Raw genomic sequence first — 22,171 nt, 5'->3', positions numbered from 1 at the left:
ATAAGCATATTTTATATATAACATGTACATATTTTTAATATTATATAGTGTAAAATTATAAGGCGATCCATTCATGTTTACAAACAAAATAATGTTTTATCCTTGCCACAAATGTTTTTATTATATTTGTATTGGTGCTTGCGTCCAAAACGTCATTGATTTTGACAATAACTTTTGTTTTGTGTCAGTGATGTGATGTGAATTTGTATTACAAAAAAGTATGTACACAGTATAAGTAATCGTCATTAAAAACCTAGCTATTTCGAGATTATAAGCAAATAATAGTAGCCGTAAATTAATTCAGCCTAATAATATTACATTGATTTGGTAAGGAAAAGATATTATTCTGTTCTGTCCAGCTTGAAGACCTCATCTACGCCCAACATCGTCGTACGTAATACTTATTTTTTTGCTTATGATTTTCAGGTAAATAAAGATGGCTAACATACCAGAGTGCCCTCCGAGCTTGAAACCGATTCAGCATTACTTAAAAACTGCTGCGGAACATGACGCTAGAGATCCTGTTGTTGCATATTGGTGCAGACTTCATGCACTGCAAGTTGGCCTTAAACTCACTCAGAAGAAGACACCAGAGGAGACGAAAGTTCTGATGGGTGAGTAGGGATTATAGTTAGACCATTTCAATGATTATTTTATACTTAAAAGAAAAAGTGTAGTGCTCTTGTAATATATTTATTTCTTTTTCCTGTTATAGCTCTAATGGATTGGTTGGAAGAAACCAAAAAGGAGCAAAAGGATAATGAGGCGATCAGTAATGAAGTAGCTGCTCAGGCACACCTTGAAAACTATGCTCTGAAACTATTTTTATATGCCGACAAGCAGGATAGGGAGCAAAACTATGGAAAGTAAGCGGAAAAAACAAAACTTTCTTTTTTTTTTTCAGTAGTACAACAACTCAAAAATGTATAACTCTCAGTCTTGGGAGTTGTATAGTCACATCAAAGGTGTTCACTTATATCAATGATATACTAACATGTTAATCATGCAGCATTGAGACTCAATTTGCATTGAATTTCCATTTCTGTGTCTCAAATATAAGAAAATTAATACATTTTAAAATTACAGTGTTTGAATGTATCCTGTAATCAGACACAGCACGTAGCACACTCCATGGGTCTCTGTGTGACATGACTCTTATTATATCCTCATCGAGGGTTTTAGACATGTTGCCATTATTTTACAAATTTTTTCCTTACTCTCCAGGAATGTTGTGAAAGCATTCTACACAGCTGGCATGATATATGATGTCCTCACAACATTTGGAGAGCTGACAGATGAAGCTACACAGAACCGAAAGTATGCCAAATGGAAGGCCGCTTATATTCACAATTGTCTCAAGAATGGGGAGACACCAGTACCAGGTATCATCTTATTTTTGTTTTTAGTACATAATTTGATGACCTTGGTGGCGCAGTGGTAAAGTGCTTGCCTCTGAACCGAGAGGTCCCGGGTTCGATCCCTGGTCAGAGATCATGATGGAAAATGATCTTTTTCTGATTGGCCCTGGATTGGATGTTTATCTATATACATATTTGTTATAAAATATAGTATCGTTAAATCATATTGTTAGTATCCCATAACACAAGTCTTGAACTTACTTTGGGGCTAGCTCAATCTGTGTGATTTGTCCTAATATATTTATATTTATTTAATTTATAGCTTAGTGCGCCAGTGAGTGTTTAGAAAAGAAAACAATACACTGAACATATTAACTTTATGTATTGTCATTCATAACTACAACAAAAAGTCTGATGTTTAAGAACTTATCTTGTATACTTACTTAGTAACTATCTGGTCCATAGGTCCCATGCCAACGGAAGACAGTCAGAGTGAGGACACACCGGCAGACAGCACTCCCGAGTCACACCCGCAGGCTCCGGGCTTCCTGCCCGTCAACCCTACCCTCCCTAGCGTCCCTTCGTCCCTCCCCTCAGTACCAACATCCTTCCCTTCAGTTCCATCCAGTTTTAACAACTCCCTTCCAGATGCGAATACAGCGATGCGGGCAGCTTCTCAACTACCACCAGTTCCGTACACCCCTGACCCGAATCCTGGAGGATTCGTACCATATGATCCATCACAGCAGCCGATACCAGCCCAAACACCAGTGTACACCAGTTCTTCAGTTGCACAACTGACTCCGGAGCAAATAACAAAAGCGCAGAAGTATTGCAAGTTTGCAAACAGCGCTTTAAATTATGATGATGTTCAAACGGCAATCACTAACTTGAGAAATGCTTTGGAATTGCTCCAGACTGGCCGGGATCCTGCTTAATGATAAGTACTTGTATATTTATATTGTTAACCCGACTCATCTCACTGCACAGTTTTAAAACTTTTACAGTATAATACCTAGAAGGTGCATTGTCGAAATGATTAAATTAATAATGTACCTTTTGCCAAATCCTTCAAGTCCAAATAAGAATCATTTTGTAGACAGTAAAATCCTAATTGATTGAATACCGAGCAGATTGTATAGACATTGCTGTATTATTGTTTGCCAACTGGCACATAAAAGTTATTTATTGTTATCTACACACATACACGAACATGATTTCATAAGAAATCTTTGTATTGTATAGCTTTGCCTTTAGCACTCAATACAGGAGACTACAATATTCCAATACAGCCATAAACATAACGCGCGAAAAAGAGAAACGAATTCGTCGCCGATCGCCTATTTCTTTCAGATTAAGTGTCAATTAATTGGATCAGCCAGCACAAGCACTTTATTATGACCAAACGGTGCATTTATCCATACGATGTTTTATGAATATTAGCATAAACATTTTTATGACCACAACACTCCTGTTATGCAGTAGTTCCTGGGCAGCGGTGATCACTTACCATCGGGTGACCCGCTTGCTATTTGCCACTCTTTTACATACACACATGTGCCTCTAATCTGATTTAGGTGCCCCACAGTACATATGACATAAGTATTCTATATAATAATATTAGATAATGAGAGTTTTATACAATCAATATATATAAAACTCTTCCGTTACTGAGTGACTGACTGACTGACAGACAACGTACAGCCGAAACTACTGGTTGTAAAAAGCTGAAATTTGGTGTGTAGGTTCCTAGGACAGTATAGAGGAGCACTAGAAGGGATTTCCTAAAACGGATTTTTACTCACATACGAAGTTGTGGACAAAATATAGTTACTTATATAATATTTAACTGTAAGATATATATTTTATGATATAATCATTTCTGGTCAGCATAGGTCCCAGACAAAATGCAATGTGGAATGAACAATGTAATATAGTGTATATTATATATATATATAGCTGTGAAAAATAATGATTTATTTTTATAGTTTGCATAATTTATCATACTGTTGCTTGCAACATTGTAATGTATAGATTTAATTTCTATAATTAAACATAGTAACAACATTACATTGTTTTATTATGATGTATATAGTCTGAGCATTTAGATTAGACACAGTTCTGGTACAAAATGTATAAAACAAATCCGTTCTCGTGCACTGTCATAAGTTCACGATAACACTTACCATGCTTGTATGAGTGTGATAAGACGCCTGGATGCTCAGTCGATGGTACTGAACAACTTTTCGTATAGAAGCAACATTGAAATCGCGAAAAAAATATCATAACTTCTTAGGTATTTAATTTTGTATAAAACAGCTGATTTTTTTTCGCTATTTTGGAGTTACTCCTATCTTAAAAGTTATTCAGAATCATGTACTGGGCATGTAGACAATATTGCCCATGTATAAAAAGTCACGCTGTATAACAGACAACCAACGGAAAAACTGAAAAGATACCATAACGCAGTGACTATAGGCACAATTTGGCACTAGGGCTAATAATATCATTTGTCTTCAATTAATTTACGTGCCAGAAATCTTATTACGAGCGTTTAATATGGTGACTAGCTTTATTCCCCAGTACCTACTCCTTGGAATTTCGATAAATAGATCGTGTCATGTCTAGTCTACCCAGTTTTCTAAATTTGTGGTGAAGCTTATGTGTAATGTCTATAGAAATATTTGCAAGACACGGAATTGTTACACGAATTTGAGAATGCTGTAAGTATGTATCATTTGATAGACCACGATCGCGCGCTGTATCTACAAAGTATGAATTTGAGATACACGCTCCTTATAAAGCCTTGTGATATCTTACTATAATAGATTATAATGCCGGCTCCACACTATTGTATTCGACATACATTGCTGGTTTTTATTGCTGTAAATACCAGCACTCATACACTACGCAATGTTCGAGCTTTCGCGTCGGTATCTGTCCGAGTTCGAGGATAATGTGGAGCCAGCATAATAAGGGTCGGACGGACGTTTTAATAAAGACATAAATATTTACATTTATTAATTAAGATAAATAATAAACCTATTATAATATTTATAATACCCATTTAATCATTACCAGACACACTTGACAATTCACACGCCACGATAACAAATTCCTATCTTATTCCGATTTTACAACGGTATCCAATCTGATTAATTAAGCTTTAATACATACTTATTAATCGTAATGTAATTTCCAAGTTTGTTGCTAATCCACGTATGTGTCTTAATTTTATTCAAGACAAAATTTAGCATGTTTATACGTCGATTGGCCTCAGCGTTGGGCTCTAACGTTAAATACTTTAGGTGCCTACTTAATAGTATTTTTCTTTCTAACTGTTCGTACAATATCGTATGTTATTTAGCTATATGTCACCTTATAACGTATTACATATATTTACTACTACTGACTACTCATGAAGCTCATATAGTTCTGATGTTTAATGTGGCACGAATTGGCGCCACATTAAGCTATGTCTTATTTTTAATATTAATTATTCTCTAGAATTATGTAATATTATTTCACTATCGAATTGGTAGTAGGACTGTGGAAACCACAGACATTAATTACTAATATAATTTTGTGGTGGAAACATTCTTATTGAAGCTAAGTGGTACATTAGGGCAGTACTCGTGAAAAACTTCTTTCGTAGCTTAAATTTTATATTATTAATACTAATACATTATTACACATGTTTTGAGATGGGAAATTAAACTCTTTAGGGGTGGCTTATTGCTATAAGAGAGAGAGAGAGAAATATATCGCCGCTCTTTTCCGCTTCGAACATATTGTCGAAAAGTTATTTATTACACTGTTAGCTTATTTAATATATATGTGTACACAACATTGGTATAATTTAAAAGGCGTAAACTATTACTACTATTGAGCAAATCATATTCACAATTAGTGCAACGTTTTGTCTATCTGTGCAATCTATCAAGCTACCAATATAATATTATTTTGGCAGTTTATATTAGACCTACGTACAGGGTTATAATCACTCATACACATACAAAATGAACCTAGCTCGAATGGCTTAAATTAATATCACTTTTAAACTGTGCACTTCCCTTAATCTACTCCTACCTTATATACGTCAAAAACAGTGTGGCTTGACACGAAAATAGTAAAAATTAGGGAAAAGCCGACTCCGCTTTTCTTAGCCCCATTAGCTGTGGCAAGTATGGATACTTTTCGAGCATGTGGTCAGTGCTATAATTAATTATCAAGTTGCTTTAATCTTTTGATTTACGTTGACTAGAAACAATCACAGCATCGCGTTTTCTTTGATCTCTTTGATTTTTTAAATAAAATTTTATTTCTAAGTCGGAGAACACAAAAGCTTAAACTCAAACAGAAGAAGGTACAAAACAAATATACCTAAGAAGCCAAGTTGCGAGTACCTACGCAACAAGTCTCCATTCGTAAAATTAAAAATAAAATCGTGAATATTTACATTATTATATACAGGGCGTAATAAAAAGGTGTGGTGGACAAACTCCCTAGTTTGACACCTTACCTATCCTAACCTTGAATATGAACGTTGACTATGTGTTAAAAATTTAAACATCGTGAAGAATTTCCAGATTCAACAAATCCTTTAAGTTAAAATAACAAGATGTTTAATTTCGCTTTTCTTACACCCACAAAAGGTACCCTATAATTTTAATATATGTATTTTCTTTAGTCCCTCTTGAGACCGTTTCCATTTTGAGTGGCTGTTGCTTTCTCCAACTCTTCCCGTCGGCTCGTTTGGTACCTTTGGATAAAATAAAAAATATATATTACACGTGTCGGGATGGGTGACTTGGAGAGAAAGACCGAACTTGAAGTGGGACTTGAGAATTCATTTGTCCATCAAAGTAAAATATAATAATCTGTAATCACTACTACACTTGTACTTTTGTCCAGTTTATCGCGGGTCACCAATGTCTGGGTGACTTGGAGAGAAAAACCGAACTTTATTAACGAATACTTTATTGCCAATTAATTAAACATAACAATATGTGCGTCATAAATGACAGCCAAGAGACGACTAGAGGCGGGGGGTTCGTTCACTAGTCGCCCTACATAAAATGCAATTCTGCAACGTCGCTACACACGGTTGAATATGACGCATTACCTTTTTGCATGTTATTATATTTATCAATACTGCGTATTAGGTACTAGTGTGATAGAGTCCGCACCCGTACTCATACACTTTCTAGTCGAGTTTGTTATTGTTAACACTGGTGTCAGATTTTATTCAACTTGCACACAACACAACTCCGCACAGATTGATCATTCACTAGATTAGTACATTTCAGTTCGCCGAGACATTATTACATAGTGTTTATAACTGTATTTTGTTTGTTTGAAATAAATAAATCTGACATGGCTTGTACGACTCTTGTTATATGTTATCGTATGCTTTCCTTAAACTACAAACTAACTAAACTTTAGCTGTGCAACTAATACATTGATAAACGGTGGCACGAGCTACACTACTAGGAACCCATGCGGCTGTCTTGTCCAACACCGTTTCTCAGTAGCACGGTTTATTAATAAACTTTTTTTTTATGATCTCCTTCATAAAAATATATTCGTCATAAGAATATTATCAAAATATTATAGTTATTTGCCAGATGTAAAATATAAACAATTTTTAGGCACTCATTTTGGATGGAAGCTAGAATCGTGGCCTGGCTATAAATTTTACGCCTTATGAACAAATCTATTCGTAAATAGAAAGGAAATAAGAAATTGATGATAAACTTTCATTGATCATGCGTCGTAAATTAGGTACATCTTTCTTTCTTTTCGAGTGTGTTCATTGCTAACACTGGTGTCAGAATTCATTCAAGTCGTAAGGCATCAAGGCAAAAGGCATCTGACACGACTTTTACCACTACCAACCTATTAATTAATTACAAATTGCACATACAATACAAATAAGTACGTATTTATTGACTGACTCAACTTCCTATACTAACCAGGGATGTAACAGAGGTAGTTTTATCGGAACCGAAGGCGGAGTCGGACTTTTAAGAGAGAATTTTTATTTAAGGACAAATTAAACATTATTAGGTAAAATTTTTTTCATTTTAATTTTCATTTATAAAATAAAACACGAAACAATGAAAAAAAAAATGGCATATTTCCAAATAAACAAGAAATTAAAATAAATGAATTTAAACCCAAAGTAGCATATTACATTATATTGGTTCATAGCATGAACCTGTTCATAACAGTCGACACAGGCCGCCGCCGCCGCTATGTGCTTCGGCCTCCGATTAAAACCTTCGATTTAAAAGTGTCGGAGAACCGAAGGTTATAACATCCCTGATACTAACTATAATAATAAGTACAACTATTTGTATTAACTATTTATACTTGTATTGGTCTATACCAATAACCGTAGAGCCAGAACCAGAGAAAATATTTATGGATTAGATTAGATCACGCGTTTGATCTGTTTGTTTGCATTGGGCATCAACTGGAGATGTGTAATGTATTGTGTGACAAGCTGGTTCATCATTGCGTGGTGTTGGCCGCACGCCAGATAAATCGAACGAGCGATCTCCTGATTTTATTTCGTAATCTATGTTTACAGCACATAAAAATTGGTCAAGGTACGCTCTTTGATGCTTGTTGTTTAACTGCGGTTTGAAGACTGAGGATAAACAAGAGCTAACCGGTTGTAAATAATTCTTATTGAAGGGTTGAGTTAGTTGCTTACGCGTGAAGAGAATGCGCGGGTGATGACAGGTCGAAGTAAACACTCATCAGACTCGCGATTTTTTCTTCAATGGAATGTTTACTATTCTTGAGTTTTTTTTAGACTACGTTTTATAGTTATGAATGTGTTAGTTACTTGCAACAGATTATTATTTTTATTTATGGCTTCAATCTCTCAATGCGACCCTGTTTAGGACCTAAACTGGTTTGCATCGTTCAATGAAAGGTATTGGTAGCCCCTATGAATGATTTTATTTCTCATTTTTATATGAAAAATCTAATTTAAACTTCCTTAAAATGTAGTTCAGTACCGCGTAAAGTATTAATTTTAATATTAATGTAGCTTTACCGGGGACATCGTAACTTTTAACAGCACGCGACGTTTTACGACCACGAAATATTTGTTATTTATTTTTATACAAGTTAATGTGCAAAACATATTTAGGAATTCACGTCATCTTTGTTTAATTCAGTCACATTTACAGAGGCTGCGGGAAAGCGACCTAAATTAATTTCGAGGTAAGCCAGTGCAGATCAAAAAACCTGCTATTTGTTTTTTAATTAGGTACCTATCTTTCATTATGGTACGCGTGAAGTTTCGTGAAAATGGAGGGAATATTCCTTGTCCATAAGGCAGGCCAGTCCATGCGGTGGAGGATGCGAGGTGCGATGGAGACGATTAAATGGCTGATGATAATGAATGCCAATCAGCTGTCGCGGTCATTATGTGGAATGAAACACGACACAACAACTTTCTTCGCATTATTAATGAGGAAACCTGCACTTGCAATGGCAAACCACTCCATTAATAACGCGAAAAATCCTGGAGAAGGCAATTGCCTTCTCCATTTAAATAATCAACCAGTGTGCAGATTTTCTCACGATGTTTTCCTTTAACGGAAGCAAGTGGTGATCGATGAAAACTACTATACATGAGTCAGATTGCTATACAAACTCATATGGCACGAGTAGAATTCGAACCTGGGACCTTTCGATCCACAGGCGGGCGTCTTAACCATTACACCACCACCGCTTCCAATGATTTATATATGTCTTAATCGCCTATTTGAGGATATGGAGCGGTCCTATTCCAAGTCAGAAACCACATTGATAAGTTCTTACCATACGACGAGTCTGCCGCTCAGCATGAAGAAGAAGACGAGCGCCGGCGCGCAGCGGTCGAAGGGATCGCCCACCATCACGTGCGAGTACGTTGCGAGGATCATCAGGAGAACCAGGCCGATGTTGGCGGCATTCTTCAGTTTATCTGCAATTGTACTTTTTATTTCAGACACACTACCGTCGACACCCAAGTGTCACTTAGCGAATCTGCTTTGTGAGAACAAAATATATGTCATGAATTAAACCTTAACATAAACAATCAAAGCCTTGGGCATAGACGTCAATTTAACCCGCTTAGCGGTGAATTCAATCGTGTTGAATTCAATCCCTGATTTACAATATATGGTTCTTTTACGTCTCTCGCGCGGCAAAAAGTACCTGTGTGCATTGCTTAGTTTTTCTCTGATAAAGTTTATTATGTTATTTACAAAATTTTTTGATGAGTCGTATGTCATATAAAACTGATTGATTCTGGCTGAATCTGTTTGACACAAGTTCCTTGTATTCTTTTTTTTTTGACACAGCAATGTTTCCAATCCGAATGATAATTCTAAGGATTAAAGTAATTTAGGAAAAACAAAATAATATATCTATAGGTTAGGGTGCTTAAAAACAAATACTTACGACTAGGTATAATTGCTAGAACTAAGCCGAACAATATCTCCAGTCCCCCCACGCCTCTCCTGTACCATTTTGACGGTAGTTTGAAGTCGAATGTTTCCGACAACGGAAACACTTTCGCGTATCTCACATATTCTTTTCTCTGTGAACAATAATTATGTTGCGTTTATCAACACAAGTTAGAAGCAAAATAAGCTACCTAAAAATGAAAATCAAGATCCTTTTCTAGGCATTTTAAGATCATATATCATAGACGCAGATTTTTTTTACTAGCCCTATTCCTTTACCTGTCTTTTTTTGTAATAGACAATAAAATACTTTTTAAAAATAACGACTTAAACACTACATTTCCGGTCGTACATTTGGGTCCTTCGAAAATAATGTTACCTAGGATGAATGTAATAAAACGAACGCCGGATTTGTTTTCTTGTATATCTAAATGTGAAAATTTTCTCTGAATGAGACATGACATGCGGCATAGCATAGCGGGGCGCCCACAACATAACCCACACTGTCGCAAGCGAGACAACGCAGAGTTATTAGGCGGCACGCCAAATACCAAAATAGCAAGCTCCATCGCTTCGCAACAAAAATCTCAATGCACCTAGCGACCTTAGAAATTTCTCTCCTCATATATCAATTATAACTTTGAGTAGTCAAAAAATAACTCACCAAATCCTTGTGTAATTCCTTGGAAATAAACGGTGTTAGTTTCGTTATGCCGACGAATATGAAGAACACGCCTAACAGGATAGACAAACTTTTCAGCACTATAGACGATCCCATTTTATCGAGTTCTGTTTTAAATTCGGCACTGATTTACACCTTCACCTTCACCATTATGACACCTAACTATTTATGTATTTGTCATTCTATGTTAGTGAAATATGGAAATGTTAACGAGCATTGATAAAACGTTCATGAAAAGCGTTTACAAAGGGAATCATATTTAATTCAAGATAAATGAAACACGAAGGAAAATTAATCTCGGCACGGCGCACACACGTTTCGCGCCGGCGCGAAAAAATCCATACCGACTTTCAGTGTTGCCATAGGGGAAAAATATTACAGCGATACGATAATGATCGTGTTTAGTTTGAAGTTTGGTGTACTTACAGGACATAGCGATGTGCCTAGCTCTGAGATATTTTCTCCCTTGATAATTCCAGGATTTCCGAGAAACAAAATTTTCGATGAGAATTTCATGGGACGGAACTAGGTATATAAACGTTCTGAGGATAGAAAGTATCTTTGTAACACAACTATAAAACATTTCTCCACTTTTTTTTACAGTCTTAAATTTTATAAATAATCACCCACCCCATTAATGTTTGCTAATCCCCCTTCCGAAAACTACAGAAACCGCACTTGTCGGAATCGAGTGAGAAGTGCACGCTCGGTAGGTACCGAACAGCGGCACCAGGACGCTTCTCTCAATAGGCACTTCAGGCATCTTGAGCTCTGGCAATTTTTGCGAGTAACGCCCAAAGCCGAAGTTCGTTCCCACCTGGGAGCTCTTTGCGCTGTTACTGTTTCAGCTGTACGGTTCTTGTGACTGTCGCCATATTTCTTTCGGTTAATCCGGGTGGGTTAGCAGTAAAGGTCGACGACGACGTAGCGACCAATTGCAAGTAAACTTCGAAGAAAAAATTTTAATCTGTCGACGGATATTTTCCACAGGGTTACAGGCATGGTACAGGAAATTCCCGAGAATCTTCGATATCTCCCAAGAATATTACAAAGTTACGCAAGGGGCACGTTGCCGACCACATGCCAGAATAATGATCGACCCACCCCACAAAGCAACCCCCGTACTTTATACCGCGCATATTTTATCGTACTAACATACGAAAGTTTATAATAATATTTTGGTTGAGTATAATCTAGATGGCGGCTGTAAATAATTGAAAAAATGGTTTATAAAAAATAAAAATTATTTATTAAAAAAATAACCCATGCTTCTAAGCTTATAACAAGGAACACAACAATTAGTAGATATTAACAACAACAAATATTGCTACTTCTAGTAACTAGCTAGTAAGCTAACTGGATTCGATCCTATTGGAACTCCAATCCTACTAATATTATAAGTGAAATTTGGTATACAGGTAAAATATAACCTGTAATAACACATCCCGAAATTAACACGGGAGCGAAGCCCAGGCCGCAGCTAGTAATATATGTTCAGTATTTTACATTTGTCGTTTCTAATAACAATTTTAGCCTCTATATAGATATATTTGGATGAAAGGGGTTTTAATGTTAATCTTCTTTTCCAAGGAATTAAATAATATGTAGGTGCTGCATAATTATAACTAAAACAGTTTAATGTCTCCTTGAAAATTTTCTGTTACTAACAACCAGTCTCTATAAGATTCCATGAACTTTGTAGATCCACACACCAGAAATTGGTCATCTACATTAAATGGTCTGATGCTAGCAAAATCATTGTTATTTAATTTATAATTTCTAATTGGTTCCTGATACTTAAAGCCATCATTATCTGTTGGCACCTTCAGGAATATTGTGTATGAAAAATTCCAGAAGGATTTAAAAGAATATAAACAATCTCTAAACAAAACATCTTCTAAACTACGGCAACTGTAATACAGGAACAATTTAGTAAAATCATCTTCATTATTTAAAATTTCTTCAATAATAGAAATAAAAGGAGCTATCCCTGTACCCTGGGCAATCATAAATATCCTCTTAAATTTGTTGGGATTCATATCATAAGATCCATAGGGACCACGCCATAATGTATCCTCTCCTAGCTTTAAATTAAATAAATATTTAGAAACAAGACCATTTTCATATTTTTTAACTACAACTAAAAAATCAAAGTTGTCTTCATTACATTTCAATTTTATTGGTGTATAAGCTCTGCTACATGAGATACTTTCGGACGAAAACTTAACAAGAAAGTGATCACCTGGTTTCCAAAAAACTTTTTCATTACCACCTAATTTATTTCTAAACTTAAGCAGCCTATGTGATTCACTTATGTGCAAATTTTCTATAACAATGAAATTCGTATATTTAGTTTGAGATATAGCATTTTTTTGAGGATCTCCTGGAAGTTCGCCACTTTCTAAATATTTATTGTATAAAGCTAACTGTTTTTCATATACATCAAATATACATGGATTGCAACCACTATTACAACAATCTTCTTTGCTTGGTTCCAAAGGAGGCTTCATGGTTCATTCGTTGTAGACAGAGAAAACTATCAAGTATTCATCAGAGTTGTGATGTGAGGTCGAGCCACTGATCTTCTTTTCATCACATTTTCAAGAGATTGTTGTCTAGATTTTTTTAGCCAATTATAATGGTAGTTATAAGAATTTATTATTTTTGTTTAGTATTATTTGGAAATTTTATACATTGAATGAGATGATTAAGTTTAGCTGTTTTACTAGTTTTGACATTGACATTTAATCTCATAAATCAAACAAAAAATCTATGTCTGTTTCATGGGCATCCATGGGCAAGCAAGACTGCTGATCAAAGGCAAAAGCTCGCTTATTGAACTTTTAGTAACTAGGTGTATTATAAGTTTGACCGCTAAGTGTGTCTGTCTGTGTACATGGTGGCACCGTAGTTCAACAACGGGTGAACTAATTTGGATGCGGTCTTTTTATTGAATAGCTAATTTTCATACGGTGGTTCTTTTATATATGTTCAATCAAAATCACTTAAGGTTCAAATGTTGTAGCAAAATGAATATTGAAAGTCGGGGATTTTTTGTGTCTAACAAATAGACTTGTAAGCCCTATGAATAAAGTAAACAAGACCGTTCTGTGAAACATGTTTTTTCTGTTGTTCGGTTCTGTTTTTTGATTACTTATCTTTTAAGAATATATTATTTGTGTAAAAATTTTTTTTTTCAGTAAAACGTAGGTCTACTTCGTCTACTCAACCCACTCAAATCGCTATCATGAAAACGATACATAATATTAATATCAAACTAAACGCTTTGAAAAAAAAAACAAACCAATTAGGCGGGATGGTTTAAAAATGAACTGTTAACATTTTTTGCCAAATCGTTTTCTTCTTGTTTAAGCTATAAAAATATTATTTTCATATTAATAATAGCAGTGTATGCAGAAAATAAGTATTTTAATTCAAATATTCCTTTGATGATTGCGATAAGATTTAACTAAGATGTTTAGCTCTTTGAACTGACACATAGAATCTGGCGCCCTCTATACAGACGCCAAACAAACGCCGGTCATTTTGCCGCCCGCCATAATAATTTCTTTGGCTTTGGCGTTAACGTTTGCTGTAAACAACTTGTGAGTATAATCTTTCTACTAGTTAAAATTAATTTTATATTTTGTATTAATTTTCTACCTCCCAATACCTTTGAAAATAATATTAATTAATTATTTATTGAGGTACAGTGTCTGTGTAATATCGTTTCTCATTTAGTCAATCCTTACAGACTTCATCAAAATGGCTTGGTTTGTGGCATTGAGACGCTATTTTCATTTGGATTTGATTTATTACTATTACTCATGAAAAAGCAATATTTTTTAGTATTTTTAAGTATTATTTTTATATGAGAATTAAATTGTAGGAACAATTCTATCTGTTCGATTTGATGAGGCGTTGATTTAGTAAGATTAGTAGGTACCGTACCTTAATTATCAAAGCTTTGAGTAAGCGTCTACAATAGATTGTTGACATTGGTTATTTTTTGTTTATCTTTGGATATTTGGATAATTGGCCATGTAATATCTAATATTAACGATATTTGAATCAACCGTACGCTAATTTGCACATCGTTACATATATGCATACATAATAAAGTGAACCTACATAATCAATAATATCAATTTTGTTTATGGTGTTATGTTAGTGATTTTAAATGCTTGTCATTTATATTTTCAGATTTCGCCTTTTTAGATCTAACACAAATTACTAAAATGTCTGATGACGGATCCACAGTTGTAGAGAAGAAAGGTCGCGGAAGGCCAAAAGCCAATGGAACACAATCGGTAATTTACTCACTATCATATGAATTAATTTCTTTGTTCATTTGTAGAACTTAATATTTTTTGAACTAAGTAGTTAGGTACCTACATAATTATTTCCATTTATTTTCTTATTTGGAGTTCTTTATAGAGCATTAAAGGTGAAACATACTGTTTCTAGGAGGCGAAAGCTGACACAAAAAAAAGAGGCAGACCCGCTGCTCCTGCAAAGACGAAAGAGTCTGCGAAATCCTCTGATGATGAGCAGGCACCAGTAGCGAAGAGAGGCCGAGGCAGGCCTAAGGGATCCAAAAAAAAGTCTTCAGCTAAAGCTAAGGTATGGTATTTATTTGTTTTGTTGTACAATATATTTCGTTGAATATGTTGTGGTAGGTATATTTAAAAAGTAATTTTATTTAATTGATGTTGTGTTTGCAGAGTGCACCAGTTGAAGGCCGTGGACGCGGGCGGCCGCGCAAGGATGCCCCCCCACCTAAGAAAGACGCGGGCTCCACTGAAGAAGAACAAGATGAGGATGAGGAAGAAGAAGGCTCCGACCAGTAACTTGCGTTTGTTTTGTAAAACAACACACACTCACTTTAGTGTAATTTGTTTGTCACGATAACTCTGTTGTTTTTCTTTACGGTATTACATTGGTTTTTTTTAAGGAACAAACTCTGTAAATTACAATTCATCAGCAGTTTATACTTAACTATAGGGTTATCTTGACAGTACAAAATTCTCAGGTCTATCCAAACTTTAATCATGTGAGGCGAGTGGAAGCTTATGGGAAGTTCCAAGTTTGAACTGCATTTACTTTGAATATTTTGTTATAATACTTGCATGAGTAAATGTTGGGCTGACGTAGCTCTCCTTAGACACGTACAACTATAAGGTATAATTTGTAAGAACTTTTTTGTAGATTTATTCTATTCTAATAGGTAACTTGTAATCTCTTGATTTATATAAGAAAAAATGACTTAAAACATTTTTTTAGATTAAGAATTTGACATCAAAGTCGAGTATTATTTTCTATAATAAATATTTTTCATTTCAACTTTTTATTTTATGATTTTTCCCATTGGAAATTCATAACACATGCTATATAATGTATTGGCAGTTATTATTATTTTTTACAAGAGTTGTAATGAAACGGTGTTCCGTAAAATTAGTATCAGTAGTAATCAGTATGGGTAGTGCCATTTTGTATTCAGAACTTGTTTTTTATATTTGGAGCTGACTGAAAAATCATTGTTTTTAAAATGACATTTACTGTGTGTATGTGCGTGAATGTACAATTTTAGAGAAATATAAATAAATCTATGAAATAATAGTTCTCTTTATTTCAATTCATGGGCTTACGTATTTGTTTTCGCTGTAATATCATTCATGGTTCCACTAGGATATATATTGGTCACCCAGAATCTCGAAAACCTATTAGAATCCTCGATTAGCAGAGTTATTTACGTAAGTTATAGGATCGAATTTAACACTAGAAAAATTCTGAACGTTTGTTCGATACATTTATTTTTAGTCAGCCAAGTTTTGTGAGAGTGGTAAGGAAGGCGATAACTTTTACTCCAAAAATTAGGTACCTATAGAATCACTATTATCTTCACTCCTCGCACACTATCGCCACCTCACATTTTAAATTTATTTTATTTGCAAAAATAAAAAAAATATTTTAACAGATTATGTATGTCACGCCAAATAACCATTGCAAATAACTAATAGTGGTATATGTATTGTCACTTGGATTATTATTATATTTAGGTTATGTTCTGCATTATTTTGTCAACTGTGGTCATAAACTGATATAAACTTGATTTTGAAGATCTTACCTGTGTGAAGTCCATATTTTAATAAGTGAAGTGTTCCGAGCTTCTTTTCGAGGCGTCCCATAGTTTTCGAAGATTTTTATCTTATGGAAAACGATATTTCCCAATATTTCGGCACCCGAATATGCTACATTGTTGTATATTTTCACAAACGAATGCTTACATAATGAAAGTACTCTAAAATAAACGTTTTAATCAACATAACAAAAGGCGGCAAAGTTTTTGTATACCTAACATACAGTGCTGTACTCTGGCGGGATAAATGTGCAGTAATACTCCCTATTAGTAGTTACTTTGTGCAAAGTACTTATTAGTCATTAAAATAATAAATCTTTGAAACCTGTGATTCGCAATAAAGAATCTGAATCTATTGGTAGAAAGTAATATAGTGTGTAGCTATATGTCTAAGGTATATGTATACGCACCGAGCAATAGCAATATTTATCAAAAATTGATTTTTTTACCTTTTGTCAAAATAGATCGATGTTTAACGGCATTTTGAATTCCGCAGCCAAATCGCGTACATAGGTGTCGCATTATTGCACGCGCGCGACTTTTTGAACACATCCATAGTTAAGCTGATCGGCGCGAACGCGAACGCCTCCATTTTAAATTTATTTTAAAAGCAAAACAATATGCACAAGTAATTTTTTTACGTTTGCAATACTATTTAGTAGGCATGGGATTAGTAGGTACTCCGAAGTTTTACTAAATCCATGGTAGTAGGTAGTATCATTTTATTTTTACTAGTAAAACTAAAAATTTGTGACATTTAACTGTCAATGTCATCTCCATATTGACATCTGACATTTAGTTCCAAATGTTGCCAGTAAAAACATAGTTGAATTAATTGATTTGAATTATCCGTTAAAATTTTATTTAATTAATCGATGTTATCAAGCGAATGTGCTAGGCAACCAAGGCTGTGGATGTGGGACATATTAAATAGAGGTTAGTTACAGATAACAAGAATTCTACTATATAACATGCGTAAGATGTGGATCAGACTAAGTTATCATTGCCTCTAAACTACTTATTCTCATAGATATACGAACATTATATTGTTCTTATATCTGTCAGGTTCATAATTCTTATCCTTACATATTATAAAAAAATGTCCACTTCCACGTCTGTCTGTCTGTTCGCGATAAACTCAAAAACGATTCCACGGATTTTAATTCGGTTTTCACCAATAGATAATGTGAATCCTGAGGAAGGATTAGGTCTATAATTTATTATGTTTTACTCGAGCAAAGTCGGCACAGGTGGCTAGTATGTTATAAAATAAAGATCTCTGCCGTGTATCTCTGTATTTTCGTGAGAAATTCGAAAACTTATGCAAGGATTTTTATTCGACGTTCACTAAAAGATAATGTGATTAGTGAGGAGGGTATTTTATTTGTTATGGTTTTATCAAAGCGAACCTGAGACGGGCCGTTAGTTAACTATATAATATATATGTATAATTAACAGCTGCTTGTTCCGGCTTCTATTTAGACTGCTTTCGTAATAATAGCCAAGCAAAGACTGAACCACACAGCTTATATAGGCTGAAAATCAGCGTTATCTCAAAATATTGTTTGAGATAACAGATCTTGAGACATTCTTTTGTCATCTTATTATTACAATTTGTATATCTTAAACTTAAAGAAATGTCATAATATGTTAAGCTATGTATTATTAAATTTGGTAATAAAGTGATTTTTTAAAATTGATTTTTACATTGTACTAGCTGCGCCCCGGGGCTTCTCTCCCGTGAAAATTTCAGGATAAAAAGTACCCTATGTAATGCAGTGTCCGAAATTTCCAGGTTATTTTCAATACATACACATGTACGGTACAATAAACCTTCCCTAAACCTTCCTCAGGAAACACTTTATCTATTGGCGAATACCGCATGAAAATCCGTAGAGTAGTATTTGAGTTTATCGTGAACAGACAAACGCGGTTGAAGACTTTGTTTTATAATATATAAGCATTATCAGTAATCGATTTGTATCGATTTTTCAGTTACAAATTTTACTTCTGAAAGCCTGGCAACATTGATCAGTGCAGTTGCATTTCACGGCACGCTTCCACGCTTGTGTTGCGAACTTCGCGTTTGCGTTTTGATTTTGAAGTACTTGTTTTGTGAAGTTTGTATTTTGTCTGCGTCATTTGAGTATACTTTTCGGTTTGAATACTTTGAAATTGAGTTAATGAAACCTACGGTTAATTTTAACGATATATAAAGTGAATACACCTGTTTTACGACTTTAAACTAACTTTGTTTGACTTTGAAATGTGATAACGTTGGTGCCTTTCAAGTTTTGTGGAACGTCAAAGTTTACGAAGTGATAGTTTTTTATTGTTCTCTTAAATTTAATATGTGTGAACACGTTTTTGTAGTGATCGCCAGGATTACATGAATAAGTTTGCCATCAGGTATGTAATTATCCGCTTACCTTGTTAGTTGATGATGTATTTCAAGTTATGACTACAAGTTAGGTATGTTGTGAATGTTGTGATACAGGTACTACCCGTCACCTGAGAGCTGAGAGCTAGCCAAACATAAACGAGAATGTTTAGCTGATAATGATAATTCATGGGACTTTTGCTCTCATTGTTGTGCCATGATCAAATTTTCATTCCATTTAATATATGAAACTGTTAACTGGTTGCATGTCAACCTTTGTTTCTTTACCTTTTTTAGAATACATACCTATTTATAATAGAGGTAGGTGTTTCTTACAACAAACACTAGTTTTACATAGAATTCACTACCAGTGCTTGTATAGAATTAAAACATATTTCTATATGTTTCTGTATATTTATGTATTTTTTATAAACATGTTTTTTTTATGAAAATAATTTTTTTCTACCTTTGTATAAACAGTTGAACAAATTTTCTTCAAACATAACTAATTATGGATATAAAATCCATAATAATAGCTATGTTTGAAGATATTTCAATAAAAAATAAAAAAAAATTAACCCGTTGATTGCATAAAATTAAAATGCAACAATTGGTGCTTTACTAGCAAATCAGTGTTTTCTAAAGATCTTAAGTATTAAATTGTCCAGGATTAGTGTTCTATGTACGGACTGACATGAAAATACTTATGATAGTTGCATGTATGTATGTATCACAATCCAAATTCTATGTAGACTTTAAAAAAGGACTTCTTTTTTCTTCTTGACCTTTTTCGCTCATGTGGGATCAGCACAGTATCTCCTTCCAGACTCTGTCTCTTGCCATTTCACTCAACACTCCCGTTTCACTTTCTTTGATGTAATCCTCCTCACCTCTTCTTGGGTTTCCCTCTATTCCTGATACTATTTAACTTCTTTAAATGGACATAAACCCATTTATTTACTCTTATGTTGTCATTATTAATTATTCACAACTAGCTGTTGCCTGGAGCATTGCCTGAGGTAACCTATGTGTAACCTGAGGTCATTAACTAGGTATATCTATTCCGAACATTGAAATCAGCCCAGTAGTTTAGCCGTGAAATGTTGACAACAGACAAGCAGACTTTCTGATATTAATATCAGAAAGTCTGCTTACCATGAGTATATACTTAAGTATATACTCATGGTAAGACACTGTTAACTGCTGAAAATTTAGTTAGCTGTAACCATAGGGTGTTTTGTTAAAAATTTCAAACAAGTTTGCTTTTTAAACTAATTCATCTTGTACTATATTTAGCAAGTCTATAGCAGTCTAGTGTCCACCAAATTACATCAGATATTGAAACTGCCAGTGGTGGTATATGACCAATCGTTCACAGGAAGCAAATGGTCATTTATTTTAAACTAGCTGCCCCGGGGCTTTGCTCCCGTGGAAATTTGGGGATAAAAAGTGTACCCTATGTGTTATTCCAGGTTATTTTCTACCCGTGTACCAAATTTCATAACAATTGGTCCAGTAGATAATGCATGAGGAGCAAACAAACTTTCGCAATTATAATATTAGTTGGGACACAATCTAGTATTATATTTAGTGGAACAGGCACAGCCACGGCAAAAACTTACAAGTGACTTATCGTGACACGTGCCTTGGCCATACTTAGGTACAGTCAGCTATATGTGTAATGTGGTTAGTAATAGTGTTAACTGTGTGGCCCGGTATTGGATTTGCTGAATAGGTTTCTTTCGGAATTTCTTCTCTGCTTCCCAAAATGCTAGTATTTTATAGCTTTAAGAATTTTTGTAATGACTTAAAATATGAATGAAAGCTTTGACTTTGAGTTGCAATCCTAATAAAATAGTGGCATAGGATTAGGGGCGATTTTGCAATGAATGTTGTTAGATTGATGTGCCGTAAACTGTACCAAGAATTCGTATTCGATATGTACGAGTTTTACATTTAAATTAGCCCTGTATGGTATTTGTGTCGTGATTCGAAATCATACATTCATAGGACAGTACATACCTACTGGCTTTTGATATTGTTGATTGTATTTTTTGATTTTATTAGCAATTATGGTGATTCTGCTAATGTTAAGCCAGTACTGGCTATTCGACTGGGTAAAAAATAAAATGTATGAAGTTATTCAAATAATTAAACACGTTAATTAAATGCCACTTTAATTGAACAGTTATATTAATTCGTTATCTTTTCTCAAAAGTAGCACAGTTAGCACAATTTACACTCAATAAAATCCATATCTGTTTTGATAGTGTACCTATTTACAGTAGATTCTCCTTTAGATCGGTGGATCATCAACTGCGAAACGCGTGCGCGTGCGTTTTTGTATGGCCGGCTGCGTAGTCGCGTGCGTTACAGTTCCATACAAAAAAGCGCTCGTGTTATGCAGTCCGTGTGCATCGGTAGCAGTAAATATCGATGTATGAAGTTCAAAATTATCTCAAATTACAGAAAAATAATTTGACGACCTCGGTGGCGCAGTGGTAAAGTGCTTGCCTCTGAACCGAGAGGTCCCGGGTTCGATCCCCAGTCAGGTCATGATGGAAAATGATTTTTTTCTGATTGGCCCGGGTCTTGGATGTTTATCTATATAAGTATTTGTTATAAAAATAGTAGATATCGTTGAGTTAGTATCCCATAACACAAGTCTCGAACTTTGGAGCTAGCTCAATCTGTGTGATTTGTTCTAATATATTTATTTATTTATATTTAAATTATTCAAAACATTATCTCTCTCTATCCTTCGGAAAAAGCTTTAGTTTAGTCTGTTTATAAATACATACAAACTAACGACCGGAAACTAACGAATGTGGTGATTGTGTATTGAAAACATGTATTGACGACGCATCAGTATGCACCTTAATAGTCATGAATACAGACAGAGCACCTGTCAAAGTTACTTTATTTTAAAAGCACCACGAAACAACAAATTACTTATTACAATTAATGATTTTTGTTTGTATGGGTCTGGTAAATATGGTTAAAGAAATTTTCTGTTTTTTAGGGTTCCGTATCATAAAAGGTAAAAACGGAATCTTATAAGATCACTTTAATAATAATGTAACTGACTTCAATTTAGCCAGATTAGCTATGATGAGGTAATAAATATATTTTATTTTATTT

General features: G+C 34.5%; 5 protein-coding genes across 11 annotated transcripts in view; 3 read left to right on the top strand and 2 right to left on the bottom strand.

The window, feature by feature from the left end:
- The first annotated feature begins 176 nt into the window (after positions 1 to 176).
- Vta1 (Vesicle trafficking 1) lies at positions 177 to 2,673 on the top strand. The gene is made up of 5 exons (XM_053746255.2): positions 177 to 327; positions 427 to 614; positions 716 to 866; positions 1,225 to 1,382; positions 1,824 to 2,673. Exons 2-5 carry the CDS (start codon positions 437 to 439, stop codon positions 2,294 to 2,296), a joined length of 960 nt encoding a protein of 319 aa, XP_053602230.1. The 5' UTR covers positions 177 to 327; positions 427 to 436; the 3' UTR covers positions 2,297 to 2,673.
- A 1,730-nt stretch (positions 2,674 to 4,403) lies between these two features.
- Positions 4,404 to 10,871, bottom strand: LOC128670527 (uncharacterized protein). Its single transcript, XM_053746257.2, has 4 exons — positions 10,494 to 10,871; positions 9,825 to 9,963; positions 9,201 to 9,345; positions 4,404 to 6,120 (listed from the first exon to the last, which is right to left on the bottom strand). The coding sequence occupies exons 1-4, from the start codon at positions 10,605 to 10,607 to the stop codon at positions 6,045 to 6,047; spliced, it is 474 nt and encodes a 157-aa protein (XP_053602232.1). The 5' UTR covers positions 10,608 to 10,871; the 3' UTR covers positions 4,404 to 6,044.
- An 863-nt stretch (positions 10,872 to 11,734) lies between these two features.
- LOC128670526 (uncharacterized protein) lies at positions 11,735 to 13,167 on the bottom strand. The gene has a single exon (XM_053746256.2). The coding sequence runs from the start codon at positions 13,019 to 13,021 to the stop codon at positions 12,137 to 12,139; it is 885 nt and encodes a 294-aa protein (XP_053602231.1). The 5' UTR covers positions 13,022 to 13,167; the 3' UTR covers positions 11,735 to 12,136.
- Positions 13,168 to 13,975: 808 nt separating this feature from the next.
- LOC128670528 (high mobility group protein I-like) lies at positions 13,976 to 16,130 on the top strand. Its single transcript, XM_053746258.2, has 4 exons — positions 13,976 to 14,116; positions 14,715 to 14,821; positions 14,979 to 15,134; positions 15,236 to 16,130. The coding sequence occupies exons 2-4, from the start codon at positions 14,750 to 14,752 to the stop codon at positions 15,359 to 15,361; spliced, it is 354 nt and encodes a 117-aa protein (XP_053602233.1). The 5' UTR covers positions 13,976 to 14,116; positions 14,715 to 14,749; the 3' UTR covers positions 15,362 to 16,130.
- Positions 16,131 to 18,689: 2,559 nt separating this feature from the next.
- Positions 18,690 to 22,171, top strand: part of cno (canoe) — a 107,194-nt gene continuing 103,712 nt past the window's right edge. For all 7 annotated transcript variants that reach the window (XM_053747142.1, XM_053747148.1, XM_053747150.1 and 4 more), the window contains exon 1: positions 18,690 to 19,059. The gene's annotated coding sequence lies outside the window, so the exon portion shown is untranslated. The remainder of the gene's footprint in view (positions 19,060 to 22,171) is intronic.

The sequence above is a fragment of the Plodia interpunctella genome, chromosome 6 (assembly GCF_027563975.2).
Source record: "Plodia interpunctella isolate USDA-ARS_2022_Savannah chromosome 6, ilPloInte3.2, whole genome shotgun sequence".
Lineage (NCBI taxonomy): Eukaryota > Metazoa > Arthropoda > Insecta > Lepidoptera > Pyralidae > Plodia > Plodia interpunctella.
This window is presented reverse-complemented; position numbering and strand designations above follow the sequence as displayed.